Source organism: Camelina sativa, chromosome 17 (genome assembly GCF_000633955.1).
Source record: "Camelina sativa cultivar DH55 chromosome 17, Cs, whole genome shotgun sequence".
NCBI classification, from domain to species: Eukaryota; Viridiplantae; Streptophyta; class Magnoliopsida; order Brassicales; family Brassicaceae; genus Camelina; species Camelina sativa.
Genome location: NC_025701.1, coordinates 17238883 through 17252608, shown reverse-complemented (window position 1 = coordinate 17252608; position 13726 = coordinate 17238883). Strand labels below are relative to the sequence as shown.

At 33.0% G+C, this 13726-nt stretch overlaps 2 protein-coding genes across 2 annotated transcripts; one reads left to right on the top strand and one right to left on the bottom strand.

The window, feature by feature from the left end:
- LOC104759571 lies at positions 3063-4066 on the top strand. The gene is made up of 4 exons (XM_010482479.2): positions 3063-3192; positions 3446-3544; positions 3683-3843; positions 3947-4066. The coding sequence occupies exons 1-4, from the start codon at positions 3087-3089 to the stop codon at positions 4064-4066; spliced, it is 486 nt and encodes a 161-aa protein (XP_010480781.1). The 5' UTR covers positions 3063-3086.
- Positions 12079-13516, bottom strand: LOC104757474 (probable purine permease 4). The gene has a single exon (XM_010480221.2). It carries the CDS (start codon positions 13345-13347, stop codon positions 12190-12192), a length of 1158 nt encoding a protein of 385 aa, XP_010478523.1. The 5' UTR covers positions 13348-13516; the 3' UTR covers positions 12079-12189.

Here is a 13726-nt window from a genome sequence, read left to right as displayed (position 1 = left end):
AAGGAAAGAAATATATCACTTAAAAATATGTAGGAATTTAGGAATTTGGCTAATGGGCCGGCCAGTTGTGGCCCAATGGTTAACAAAAAAAATAAAAATATGTAATGTTCTAACTTGTAAGGAAAGAAATTTTTGTAATATAATTAACAATTTTTCTTAACTCTTTCTTACCTCTAAAAAAATCTATATTAACATTTTTGAAATACATTTTGGTTTATGCCCTTGAAGTTTATCTTATTTAATTTGTTTTTTGCAACATTAACCCCTAACAGATTTTCCTAAAATAACATTTCATAAAAACTCAAATAATGGAACTATTTAAATCAACCTAATTTTGTTATGTTTATTTTCATAAAAATCTCGACAACATCTATACATTTCGATTTTTCTAAAAATAACTCTACGCATTAAATTGTTAATCCCATAAAAATCTCCAAACATATTTTAATAGATCTTTAGAGACTATATAAACTCTTAAATCTATATATACATCTATCTTAACAGTTTTGAAGTATAAATTGTGCTATCATTTTTTGTCTATTTCGGGTCGGGTTTTTACTTAAAATTATAACCGATTCAATTAATCAGATCCTCCCTAATATTGCCAAATATTTTCGGCTGGGTTTAACCAAAAAAGATTTATGGCATAAATTGTGTATTCAGATCCTCTTAGTCACACGAATCTTCTATTTTAGTTAAACTCTACTTATTTACATCCCTATAATATAGCAACCAATTATAGTCGATTATATTTTAGGAAAGATTTAATTTGAATTTAATAAACGATTACATATTTGCTAATATCTTATTAGATTGCTGATTAATATGCATTATTGAGATTTATACCAGATTTCTAAAATACTCATTCACCTTACGAAATTAAACCCCTAAATGACTGTGGCAATAATGGTGTAAACACAATTACCATTAATCGAGCATATTAGATTAATATACCTTAACAACCTTCCATAAATCAAAACAAACCAAATCCAGAAAAGTATATTCCAAACTTGCTAATCAAGACTTTAATTCACAATGACGAAACCCTACCATCAGCTCAAACACTATATATATATATGACATTCACCCTACACTATAAGCATCCAGTACACACAAGAGATAGGTTCATGTTCTTCAAAGTTTAGCTGTTATAGCAGGAGTTATTATGATATTCCTGTTCTTATTTTTCTGGATTTGATGTTTGTTTAATTGATGCATTATTTTTGTATATTACATTTTTAAGACTTTACAATTTTTAATGCATGTTTAGTTCGATAGCATTGTTAGGAATATTCATGGGGTTGGCAAATATATTTGTATCTGTTTTTAATAATAACATATAGGTGATTCGATTTTATAGTTTTATTTCCAAAATTTGTTAAATGTTTAATTTTATTTTTTTATATTCTATATTTATTTCTGGTGAGTTCAGATTCATACTACCATATGACATACATGAGAATCCTAATATATACTATCCTTTTGCACTTACCAAGCTAGAGTACCTTTCTCTTTTATATATATACTATCTTTTTGTACTTACCAAGCTTTTCAGTTTTTGGTACACCCCAGAATTTTGCTTTGATCCATTTGTATATTTTTTCAAACAATTGGGAGTAAATTAAAGGGGCCTATGTTGAGGCCATAGATGAGGAAAATATGTTGGAGGAGGAGAGAATAAAGAGATGAGTTTGGCGAAGTTGTTCATAGTTTTTGTTGAATGATAATTGTTTAATTGATTCCAAAGTAACTATTAAATGCTCTATGCACTTTGTAATGATTTAATAGAGTAATATGTGAGCATGATAATCATGTAATTTATATGATAATTTAGGATTTTTTTTCCTGTAACTAATCTAATATTTTACTGTATATGTATTAACGGGTTGAATCTAAAAATAGTAAATAAAGTTGATTTAATTACGACTGTAAAAAATAAATCATTTTCTGTGGTATACGGGTGAAATCCTAGAAGTAACTTTCAAAATACAAGTATACAATATATATATAAAAAATAATAATAAATAAAAAATAAATAAAAATTAAAAATTTTAGTTAAAAAATTGTCCCGCGGTGTACCGCGAGTTAAAATCTAGTATATAAGAAGATGAAGTGGAAGGAAAACAAAAAACAAAAAAGTTGGAGTTTGATGCCAATAATCTAATAAATAATTGGGTAATATTGGTGGATGCCACAATGTTGGAGAAAAATGAAGGAGATACCACAATATCAGAAAAACAAGGTAATTACCAATTTTTGGGGTAGGGGAATTTACAGTCGAGCCCTCAACAAATGGGCAGGAAGTGGTGGAAGCCGACAGCAGGGGCTTATAGGTAGGGGACTGAAGGAGAGTGGCGTAAATTCCTCCTGTTGAATAAACATGTCCTGTAGACAATATGGTATTTTCTTTATTATCCATCTAAATTGTGGTATCCAATACATATTCTCTAAATAATTACTATATAAGTATATATCTACCAAATCGACGAAATTACTATCTTATTCGAGCCGAATTCATGAAAATATATAGTCTTGTTTTTTCCGGTGAAAATGTTTAATTTTTCTTATTTTTGGGTCTGTTAAATCGTATAATCACTCTATCGACAGCAAAATATAGTCGGCATGCATTGAATTTTGAAGCATGACACGTAGTAGTATAATCAAAAAAATAAAATTACAGAACACCAAACAGAAGCACAACACGTAGTAGAAGTACCGGCCATAACATACATCGATCTCTACTGAAGATATTTTGAAGTTCTTTTTTTTTTATTTTTTTTTTATTTTAAGTTTCGCGCGTATAACGTGGGAGATATTTACTTTGAACCGATGAACTAATTAATTTGGCAAATCTTACAACCTAACGACTATAAATTAAAATATATGTGTGTAAGCACACGTATACAAAAAGAAAAATTAAAATATCTCTCTTCACTAATATTGTAGTATATGTGTTATCTTCACTAATTTGAACACCTATCTAAAGACTATATATAAAATAGTAGGCATATACATATCTAAAAATAACACGTACTACAAAAGAAAATCAAATAAACTTCTTTAGGGAAGATCGACGAGCTAATTCTATGGCGATATCTCAAGCCAAGCCTTTGCTGCTTCTTCTTCTCCTCGTGTCACTCTTTCTCTTACCCGCTTTGGGTAACAAAACCAGGTTCTTCGGAAACTGCGACAGTAAGTATCTATTTTATTGTTTGTAAACTACTTTTATTTGAAAAAAAAAAGTTAAAAGAAGACTTAATCATATATAGTAAGGTGTTCGCATCATTTTAGTTTTGATTTTTCCGGTTTGAAGTTTCGTTAATTGACGATAACAACTAACTTTATATATTATTATTCATGAAGCAATTCAAATCAGAAATTTGTTAGATCATATATATAGTATCGTGTTACAAATATAGTTTCTCAAGATATGTATTGTTTCTAGCTCAGCATCAGTATCCCGCTATACCCACTGCTGTGGACATCTCTCCATACCCGGTTTATCGTATCCGTAATGCTAACTTTACAATAACCGGCTATACAAGTAAGTAATTCCCTTCTTTTTTTCATGATTCTCGCACTTTAATTTGAAGTTGATATTGATCTTAATAACCAAGTATTTGGCCCTAAACTTTACCATGTTATAATCTCTGATCTTGATCAAATATCTTGGTGTAAACAGAGATTGCAATCCCTAGTGGAGTTAGTGTAGATCTCTACTTAAGGGGTCGATACTTCAGACCTACTTACTCCCTTTGTGATATAACGGCATGTCCTGTTTCACCTGGCCCTTTTGTCCTTACTTTCACTAACGTATTCACTTCAAAATATCAAAAGCTACAAGTAAGTTTGAGACGAATTCCATAAATATTTCTGTATTTGGTTGGTTTTTCTGACCATCTAATGAGACCTTTTTTTTTGTTTTTTGTTTGGATTAAAACCTTAGCCGGATGTTATGGTTAATCTAAGGATCATGGAGAAGAACATGAAAGATCCAATAATGTGCATGGGGTTCCTTTGTCCATTCACTGGTTATGTGCCGCATCTCAGTCAAGTTACCGAGTGAAACTATATACATTGTTTCAAAGTCTTTTATCACTCGATCTCTCTCCCTCTCTCGTTAATTACTCTTTGTATGGTAACCCTATAGTTTGTAATCCTTTATGGTTTATGTGTTTTTGATTTGCTTTTATCTCTCTGAACCACATTGGATGTATATTTAATAGCTAAGATTCAAAATGTTGGAAATTGTAGGAAGGGCTGCATTGAGCCATATTTGTACTTTAATGGGCTTATGACCCATTACATAAATTCAGATCTGATATAACCTTACAGAAAAATAATGTCATGAGATGTTTTTTTAAAACTTGGTTGTTAATATTTGGTATAAATGTAATGACTTTGATTAAGAGTTGTTAACTACAGTACTAAAGCAGACTTTGAACAACAAAAATCAACTCGCACCGTGATGCGCCACAATAAACAAAAAGGATGTATATCATGAAGCCATGCATGTAAACTTCCATCACCATAATCAATGCTTACAAGATTTATTTATCAACTTAAGTTAGAGAAAAGAAGATATTAATTTATCAACTGATATATGTATGTAAACATTATTAACTGGAATTGCTATTAGATCAATATTATAGCAACTCTTATCTATTTTTGGAAAATAATTCGATCATCCAAATTCAAGATACTTTCATGTACACTAGTTCAAATATACTTAAGGTTGTATTCTTTGTAAATAGTTAACTCAACTTTAGTTTTTCTTAATCGTATACAATTAAAAAGATGAAAGGGAAACGAAGACACAAAAGTTGGACTTTGATGCTAGTAGTAGTCTAATAAAAATATTAGACAAGATATGTGGGGGTGAGGGATTAGTGAAGAGTTTAGTTGGTGAAAAGTGAAAACCTTCGTATGTCTTCCACATAATCATTTCATCATTAGAAGCATATATTTGTGGGTCTAATTATTTGTGTCATTATCCTAAATTGTGATGAAGATTACGAATATCCACTTTTAATAACATTTTTTAAGTTGAAATTAGATGTAAGTTAGAAAGAAAGGCGGCATATTTTGCTTTAGAGTTCGAAGTTAATTGGCTACGGTCCTAACTCCTAAGGGTACTTTATACTTAGGGTGTGAGTGGTGACACAATCAAAAGCGGAATTGACACAAAAAAATGAAAACCGCATATGGTTTACCAATCAACATTTCTTTAAGTGATTTGCGTTTTTACCAAATAGTGAAGATAAGACATATGCGTTTTTCAAAACAGTTTAATTAAGTCATGGACCGCTTTTATTTACATGTATACCAATTACCATGCGGATTGTTTAAAAAACGCACTTGGTATAGTAAATATTTATTTATTTGTTCTATTTACTTAATTTATGATTAATGAAAATAATAAACATGTTTTAAGCTAAATTGTTACAAGTTTATAAATTATTTACCTTTTAGATGTATATTTATTGAAGAAATAATTTACTTCATTATTTTCACATATGATAAAATCATTAGTTTTAAGAAAAAATTAGTTTAAATATTTTGAAAAAAAGTTAGAAAAACAAATTTATACTTATAAAAATTCTTAAGAATAAATAATAGATGAAATTACTATTTTATTAACAACAAAAAACAATTTTTGTTTATGATATACTATTTGCTTATGATGTTTATTTATAATATTTTATTTATTATATATAATTATACTAGTTGTTAATAAAATAATATGAAATCCGCACTACAAATAGTTTTTCACCAATCAAACATTATTTTATACCGCTTATTTTGCATTAACCGCACTTGTCCCGCAAATATATTTGTCCCGCACGTACCGCAGTTGAACCGTACCGCACTAACAAATTTTTTGTCCCGCATTACTAAATCTGCGGTTACCATTCGGACCCTTAGTATATCTTTGTTTTACTTTAGTTATTTTGCCTAAAGGGCTTAATACAACTTATAGTTTCGGACACAATTATAAAACTATTCACTAAAAACGTTTATTGTATATTTCGTATTCTAATGTGATTATGGATGACTGAAGTCGTCTTTTGCGTGCCTTCTTTTGTTCTGCGGTACGAACTCTCTTTTTAGACTTGTTTTTAACAAGAGACAAAAACTTAATTGGACTAGAATTGAGATGTAGCAATAGCATCTAAACATTTCTAAACATTTAAGTTTAGAGATGATTTAAGACATATTGTGGGCAGGACGACAGGTTGTATATATTGTGTTGTGGATACCCCCTAGTATATTGTGTAGTGTAAACACTAATAAAAAATATCAACAAATTAAAATTAATTGGACTAGATTTGAGGTGTAGCAATAAAGTCTACACATATGGCATACTTTTTTTTTTTTTTTTTGTCATCTGAAATTTTATTATAACTTGTTTTGGAACCTATAATGGATTACAAACGTCTAAAAAAGGGTCACTTAAGCCGGCGGACAACTAGAAGTCCTTAGAGTCAACTGCCGAAGGAAAAGAAATTCCCCGGAAACTAATCCCTATCAAAGGGAGACAATAAACTGAACTAGAAATACAAACAGATAATATCAAAACCAAATCGAAAGAGGACAACTCCTTAAGCTATAAGCAGAGATAACCAGGCAACAACCTTAAATGTGGTAGAACCAAAGTAGCAGAGAAACTTCTTCTTCTGAAAAACCTGTGCAAGCGATTTATCACGGCCGCCCACGGCCAATCCGTAGATAACATCTACTTCCTCCTATCATGTTGAGAACCATTCTCTCGAGAACCAAGGACATCATAACCCGGCAAGCATAGAGTACTCATAGAAGTTCATAGAGACTCAAACAAACTCCCAGATGCAACGACGACGACTGATACGTCTCATTACGTCTAACTAGAATCCTACAAAAGGCGATCATATCTAAACAGATCATGAAGGCAGGGACAAGGAGCCAAGCACAACTTCTCAAAGTTAACACACGCCGCTAACACCAAGGACAAGAATTCGCTGTAAGCTTTGAAGACTACCAACCAACCACTAAGCACGAAACTTCGGCTAAGAAAGGAGCCGAGCCTAAAAGGAACCACAAGCTGAAACATGGAGACAAGGACTGGGAGAAAAAGCAAAGGCTTGAGCTAACAAACCAATCCAAACTTGCGGCTTAAAAATAAAAGAAGCACAAGACCAGCAACAAGAACTGAGACAGGAACAAGCAAACCCCAATGGCAATTATTCTTCAAACCAACCGTTGATCTAAGATCCGGCATCATTAACTTTACTTGTAATCAGAAACCCTCCCAGAGATGACTGCTCTAACCGCTTCCTCAACACAATCACAAATCAGACCATGAATCCTCCAATAAGATTCTCCAAACGAAGGTTCAAACAAGACTGCAAACAAAACTAAACACCTAACCCTAGCTAAACAGGGCAGGAGAAGGACGAAAATCAGCTTACTCAAACAGGAGACAACAAGAACCCATGGCCACAGCAACGAGAAACTTCACCTAAGAGATCAGTTGAACACCGGATCTGACAAAGGCAACAGAAGCTTCTTCTGAAACCGCCGGGGGAGGACGAACTGATGCTCTAAGACTGTCGAGCTAACCTCACTGTGAAGACCATCTCAATTGCTGAGCACACTAATCACACCATCGAACCACCAGATCTAGCCAAGGCGACACCAACGGAAGCAAAACAAACGAACTATAGAGCAACAGGGGCCCTCTCACAGCTACGGCGAGGAGCACTGGTCACCGGAGAGGGCAAACGGAAAATTGATCTCTTGGGTGACGGCTAGGGCGAACACAGTGGGGAAGAGAAAAAAGACGCGTTTAGCTGTTCGACACATATGACATACCTAAGCTTTTATTTTTGATTAGGTTAAGAGATTATCAAGATACAATTGTGGCCGAGTGGTCGCAGTAGTTAGTGATCATCACTTCATATACTTTTGAGTAGACTAAGGAGTTAGTAGTTAACTATCACTTCGTCGACTAAAACAAAAAGAAATAGTAAGAGCATTTGTTCGAAATATTACCAAACATAATATAATTCAAATTCATGTCCTCTTTTTTAAGCATCTCTACAAAATTTATTTACGAAAAAATGTTTGGCTTATCTGTCTAAACAAAATCCGATAGTCATCGACAGTAAAGTCAATGATAAATACGTGAACAAGAATCAGTAAAGCTTGTTCTAATTTGATGTAACTTATTGACCTACGTACAACTCCGTAAAACTAACGAAAATTATAAAACAGATTGTCCCACTTCGCAGTTTTTAGTTAAGTTTATTTTCTCTCATAGTCATTTCAGCACATGCCATTCTATATGTTATTTTTTTTTTATCGTTTAAATGAAACAACGATTCTACGGTTTTGTAAGGTTTACTATTCTAAATCTCGGAATTAATTAATACTCTCTCTCTACATACTAGTGTATATGAGACCAATCCAAACCCCAAATCTTGGAAACGTAATCTTAAATATTTTTTTTTAAAAGCACAACAGACCATAGCCTCTGTCTCTGTATCCAATTTAGGTTCTTAGGCACAGCCTTAGGTACCAACTCTGTCAGAGTATTGATGTGCAATTGGTATAAATTATAATAATTGACGTGTGAACCTCCTATTACAGCTCAAATCAATGATCTAATTCTACTATAATTTTTGGAGTTTATCCCTTTCTAATTCCTAAACTTAAATCGAAGCAAAGGACACTTTGTGAATATATATATCAACATGTACTTATTAATACAAGAAGTTAACCAATCCTTAACTTTTTTTTCGTTTGTTGCTTAATGGCGTAATTCATTAGTCATTACCTACGCACTTTCGCTAATCATGCCTCCATTTTTTTATTCACCCAAAAGTCCATTCACTGTATTCTAAGCTCTTTTGAAAATATTCCGTCGATCAAAAGAGATAATCTATATTACAAAACATTATGAATATCATCTAGTTTATTTAAACTATCTTTAAATCGCCAAATATTAGATCGACGAGTTTCCATGCTTTCTCGTACGTATATAGTCATATAGATTATACATATACAAAAAACTTCTTACTTATTCTTGACAAATGATACAAGTAAGTATGTAATCTATCAATAGGGTTTCTTTCATATGAATTATATTAATAGACCGAATTAGTCATTCTTTAAATGGTTATATCATTTTTATTTATGTGGAATTGTGATGAATAATGATATGTTTGCATTTGTAGAGTCGTATTCAAAACACGTCACAGAAACATACATTACCCTACATTGGATCACAAATTCGATATAATTTCTGGTTGAATCAAATGAAAAGCAACAAAATTTTGGATTTTGTGGGCTCTAAGAAATTTACTAGAGTTTAGAATATAAGTGAAGAGCCAGAAGCCATAAGAAAAACAATCTTTTTCATTTTAAAGTGCTCAAAGAAAAATACAAAAACTAAAGGAGCATTAAGGAGACAATGTTCGTAAACAACACCCAGTTAATGCCAAGCTGCATCATCACCATTAAGCATGTCTCTTCTTTATTTTCCCCATTCATTTTTTTTAACACTCTCTAATTAAGCATCATGATCATCATTAATATTTGTCTAATTGGAATCTTATAGATCGTGAGCACTTTCATTTTTTTTTTCCGGTATGTTTGTGTATCCCATAAACGACAACTTTTTTTCCTTTTTTGTTGTTTGTATGTTTTAAAGTATTTCTTATAATGCTAATGTATGTTATTGGGGTGTCACATGTATTTTATTTGTTATTTGTTTTGTTTATCATTTATAGCTTTCATCCTACTCTCACATAATTATAGTTTAAATATTAGTTCCCATAGAAATTCTCCATGTAAATTGAAATAAAAATCTATTTATTATAACAACTTTTTCAAGAATATATTGTAGGATAGAAAATTGGTATTCTTTTAGAGTATCATATTATATACTTGTCTATGTTTAATATTAAAAATATAAATGCTTTTCTATTTTTTTCACTGTAAAAAATATAGCTGATTTAACTACTAACATCAATTCGAGAATTGTTTTTTTTTTTCTCTAGAAATAAATTGGTCACAAAAAGAGGAGGCCATTATGTCTTAGAGAATGTCTTCTGGGAATTTCAAGTACTGGTTTGTTCCTTTACCAGTCGATGTGATTGTGTCTGTGATATAGCAAACGACGATGAAGATCTGATTCCTTTAACAATAACAACACTTTTTAATAAAAACAACGATTCTTTTTAATGATTTGAAGACCGAACAGGACCTACGTTTCCATGNATTGTGATGAATAATGATATGTTTGCATTTGTAGAGTCGTATTCAAAACACGTCACAGAAACATACATTACCCTACATTGGATCACAAATTCGATATAATTTCTGGTTGAATCAAATGAAAAGCAACAAAATTTTGGATTTTGTGGGCTCTAAGAAATTTACTAGAGTTTAGAATATAAGTGAAGAGCCAGAAGCCATAAGAAAAACAATCTTTTTCATTTTAAAGTGCTCAAAGAAAAATACAAAAACTAAAGGAGCATTAAGGAGACAATGTTCGTAAACAACACCCAGTTAATGCCAAGCTGCATCATCACCATTAAGCATGTCTCTTCTTTATTTTCCCCATTCATTTTTTTTAACACTCTCTAATTAAGCATCATGATCATCATTAATATTTGTCTAATTGGAATCTTATAGATCGTGAGCACTTTCATTTTTTTTTTCCGGTATGTTTGTGTATCCCATAAACGACAACTTTTTTTCCTTTTTTGTTGTTTGTATGTTTTAAAGTATTTCTTATAATGCTAATGTATGTTATTGGGGTGTCACATGTATTTTATTTGTTATTTGTTTTGTTTATCATTTATAGCTTTCATCCTACTCTCACATAATTATAGTTTAAATATTAGTTCCCATAGAAATTCTCCATGTAAATTGAAATAAAAATCTATTTATTATAACAACTTTTTCAAGAATATATTGTAGGATAGAAAATTGGTATTCTTTTAGAGTATCATATTATATACTTGTCTATGTTTAATATTAAAAATATAAATGCTTTTCTATTTTTTTCACTGTAAAAAATATAGCTGATTTAACTACTAACATCAATTCGAGAATTGTTTTTTTTTTTCTCTAGAAATAAATTGGTCACAAAAAGAGGAGGCCATTATGTCTTAGAGAATGTCTTCTGGGAATTTCAAGTACTGGTTTGTTCCTTTACCAGTCGATGTGATTGTGTCTGTGATATAGCAAACGACGATGAAGATCTGATTCCTTTAACAATAACAACACTTTTTAATAAAAACAACGATTCTTTTTAATGATTTGAAGACCGAACAGGACCTACGTTTCCATGAGAGCAGATATGAGCAGCCCAACTTGACGGATTTGTAGATATCTTCATATGATAAACAGACCAAGGATGGGAATAAATCTTTAACTACCTTTGGTACGAGTATTTACTACCGATAGTCCTAGCTCCAGCAGATATTTTCTGGTAATATCTTGAGTTTTTGATTTGCATACTTTATTTTGATATGTGATGAAATGGATCATATACAATATTTGATAGAAACAAACTGATTTAATCTCTATAAATTTTGGTTTAATAATTTTTCTCATTCATTATTTTAATTTATATATTTAATACTCATAAGACCATAAAAGTATAACTATAATTAAGAGTAATAAGAAGAAAAATAAAATTAATTAATTTTGAACAAATATTTTCCTAAGAGTTTTCTTCCTTTTCTATTTTTCTTTTGTACATTTAACCTTTCTCTCATTTGTGTATTGGTGATAGTCAATTTTTTTTTATTAAAAAAAAATTAGCTGGAATAAACTACTCTATCTAATACAACCAATCAAACCCATAGATGAAATATACAAATACTTTATCAACCGACAACTGGAAAAAACAAATCCACACTTCAAAAGTGTACACATAATTAGTTTTGTCCTTGACATGATAATTCATAAGAAAATAACCAGAAAAGGAAAATACAAAACAGCTTAAAAAAAACAAAAACAAAAGCAGATGCATTACTTAAAAACAAAAGAGAAAAAAAAAAAAAAAAAAGATTAAGGGGNAGATTAAGGTGAGAAAAAGATAGAACATGAAAAAGATACTACTACTCGCTTTTTTTTTTTGGTTGGCATCCTAAATAATAATAATCATAACGGCCGTCTCAATCACACAGATAATCTTCAAACCCTATCATCCGCCGCCGCCACGTCATCTTTAACATTACCCATTTCCACCTCCATCTCTCCGCCGTCTTCCGACGTCTTTACGCCGGAATATTCTCCCTTCTCCTTCTCCATCAACTCCGCCTTTTTCGACTTTGTATACATCCCGTAGATGTAACTCGAGAACCCCCAAATACATAGCACAGTCGACACAATCTTGACTCCACCAAACTTGTCACCGTAAACCACAACACCTCCGATCACATTCATCGCGAGCAACGCCGTCATGCAGATACCTCCGGTGATCCCTGACGTCAAGTAAACCATCCCTGACGTGGCTGCGAAACAGAGCTGCCACGTTACCACGTTGGCAAAAATCGCAACCGTCCAGTAGACCGTGGGTCCTTTAGTGAAAACATGGTTAGCTTCGTTAACCATTTCTCTAAACCCGCCGTCGAAAGCCATACCGATCGTGGCGAAAACCGTCGCGGAGAGCTCCATCATCAGCTGCAACTCCATGACCATCGCGTAGCAGTAGACGCTGCGGTAAAGCTTCTCCGTCACTGGGAGGTATAGAGCGAAGAGTAAACCGGCTCCGATCGTGGATGCAAACCCGATGTAATACTTGGATTTAGTTAAACCGTCCGGTTTATCGCTACTCGAACCGAGAGCCAACAGAACAGAGCTTAACGTCAAAAGAATAACGCAGTTAAGGTTTGAGAAAGTGACCTTCTGTTTCACAATGAGCACGGACAAGATGAGAGTGAAGACGAGCTGTGTCGAGAGGAGAAGCGATGACGTGGACACAGGGAGGTACGAGGTTCCCCATGAGAAGAGGAAGTTGTTGATACCGAGAAAAAACCCGATCAACACGGAGAAGAGGAGATGGCGGCGCGTGAAGCGCGTGAAAGGACGCCGAGTGGTGGTTTTGAAGACGTAGCGAGGGAAGTAGATCAAGGTGAGGAGGAGAGGGAAGCCAGCGGATTGAACCCACGTGGAGACCCATCGGCTCGAGCCACCGTGGACGAAGTAGTATTTGGCGAGGAGGCTCGAGGCGATGGAGCCGACGAAGAGACAAAAGTATGTGGTGAGGAGGAGAATGAGAGATCTCTTACCCGTTGGTTTAACCAGGTTTTGTTCTTGTTCTTGATCCGCGTTTACTCGACCATCACTCATTTTTGTCTCTTTGTGTTTTAATAATCTTTTCTTAATCACCTCTATTTTTTTTTGTTTTTCTTTAGTTTATTTGAAACTGTGTTTTTGCATGGAAGAGAGAAATGAGGAGGAAGAAGAAGAAGTGTTGAAAAAGCGTTGATGGTTCAGTCTCCCACAACACATACACACACTCACTCAGGTATATATATTGTGGTTTTTNTCCGGTTTATCGCTACTCGAACCGAGAGCCAACAGAACAGAGCTTAACGTCAAAAGAATAACGCAGTTAAGGTTTGAGAAAGTGACCTTCTGTTTCACAATGAGCACGGACAAGATGAGAGTGAAGACGAGCTGTGTCGAGAGGAGAAGCGATGACGTGGACACAGGGAGGTACGAGGTT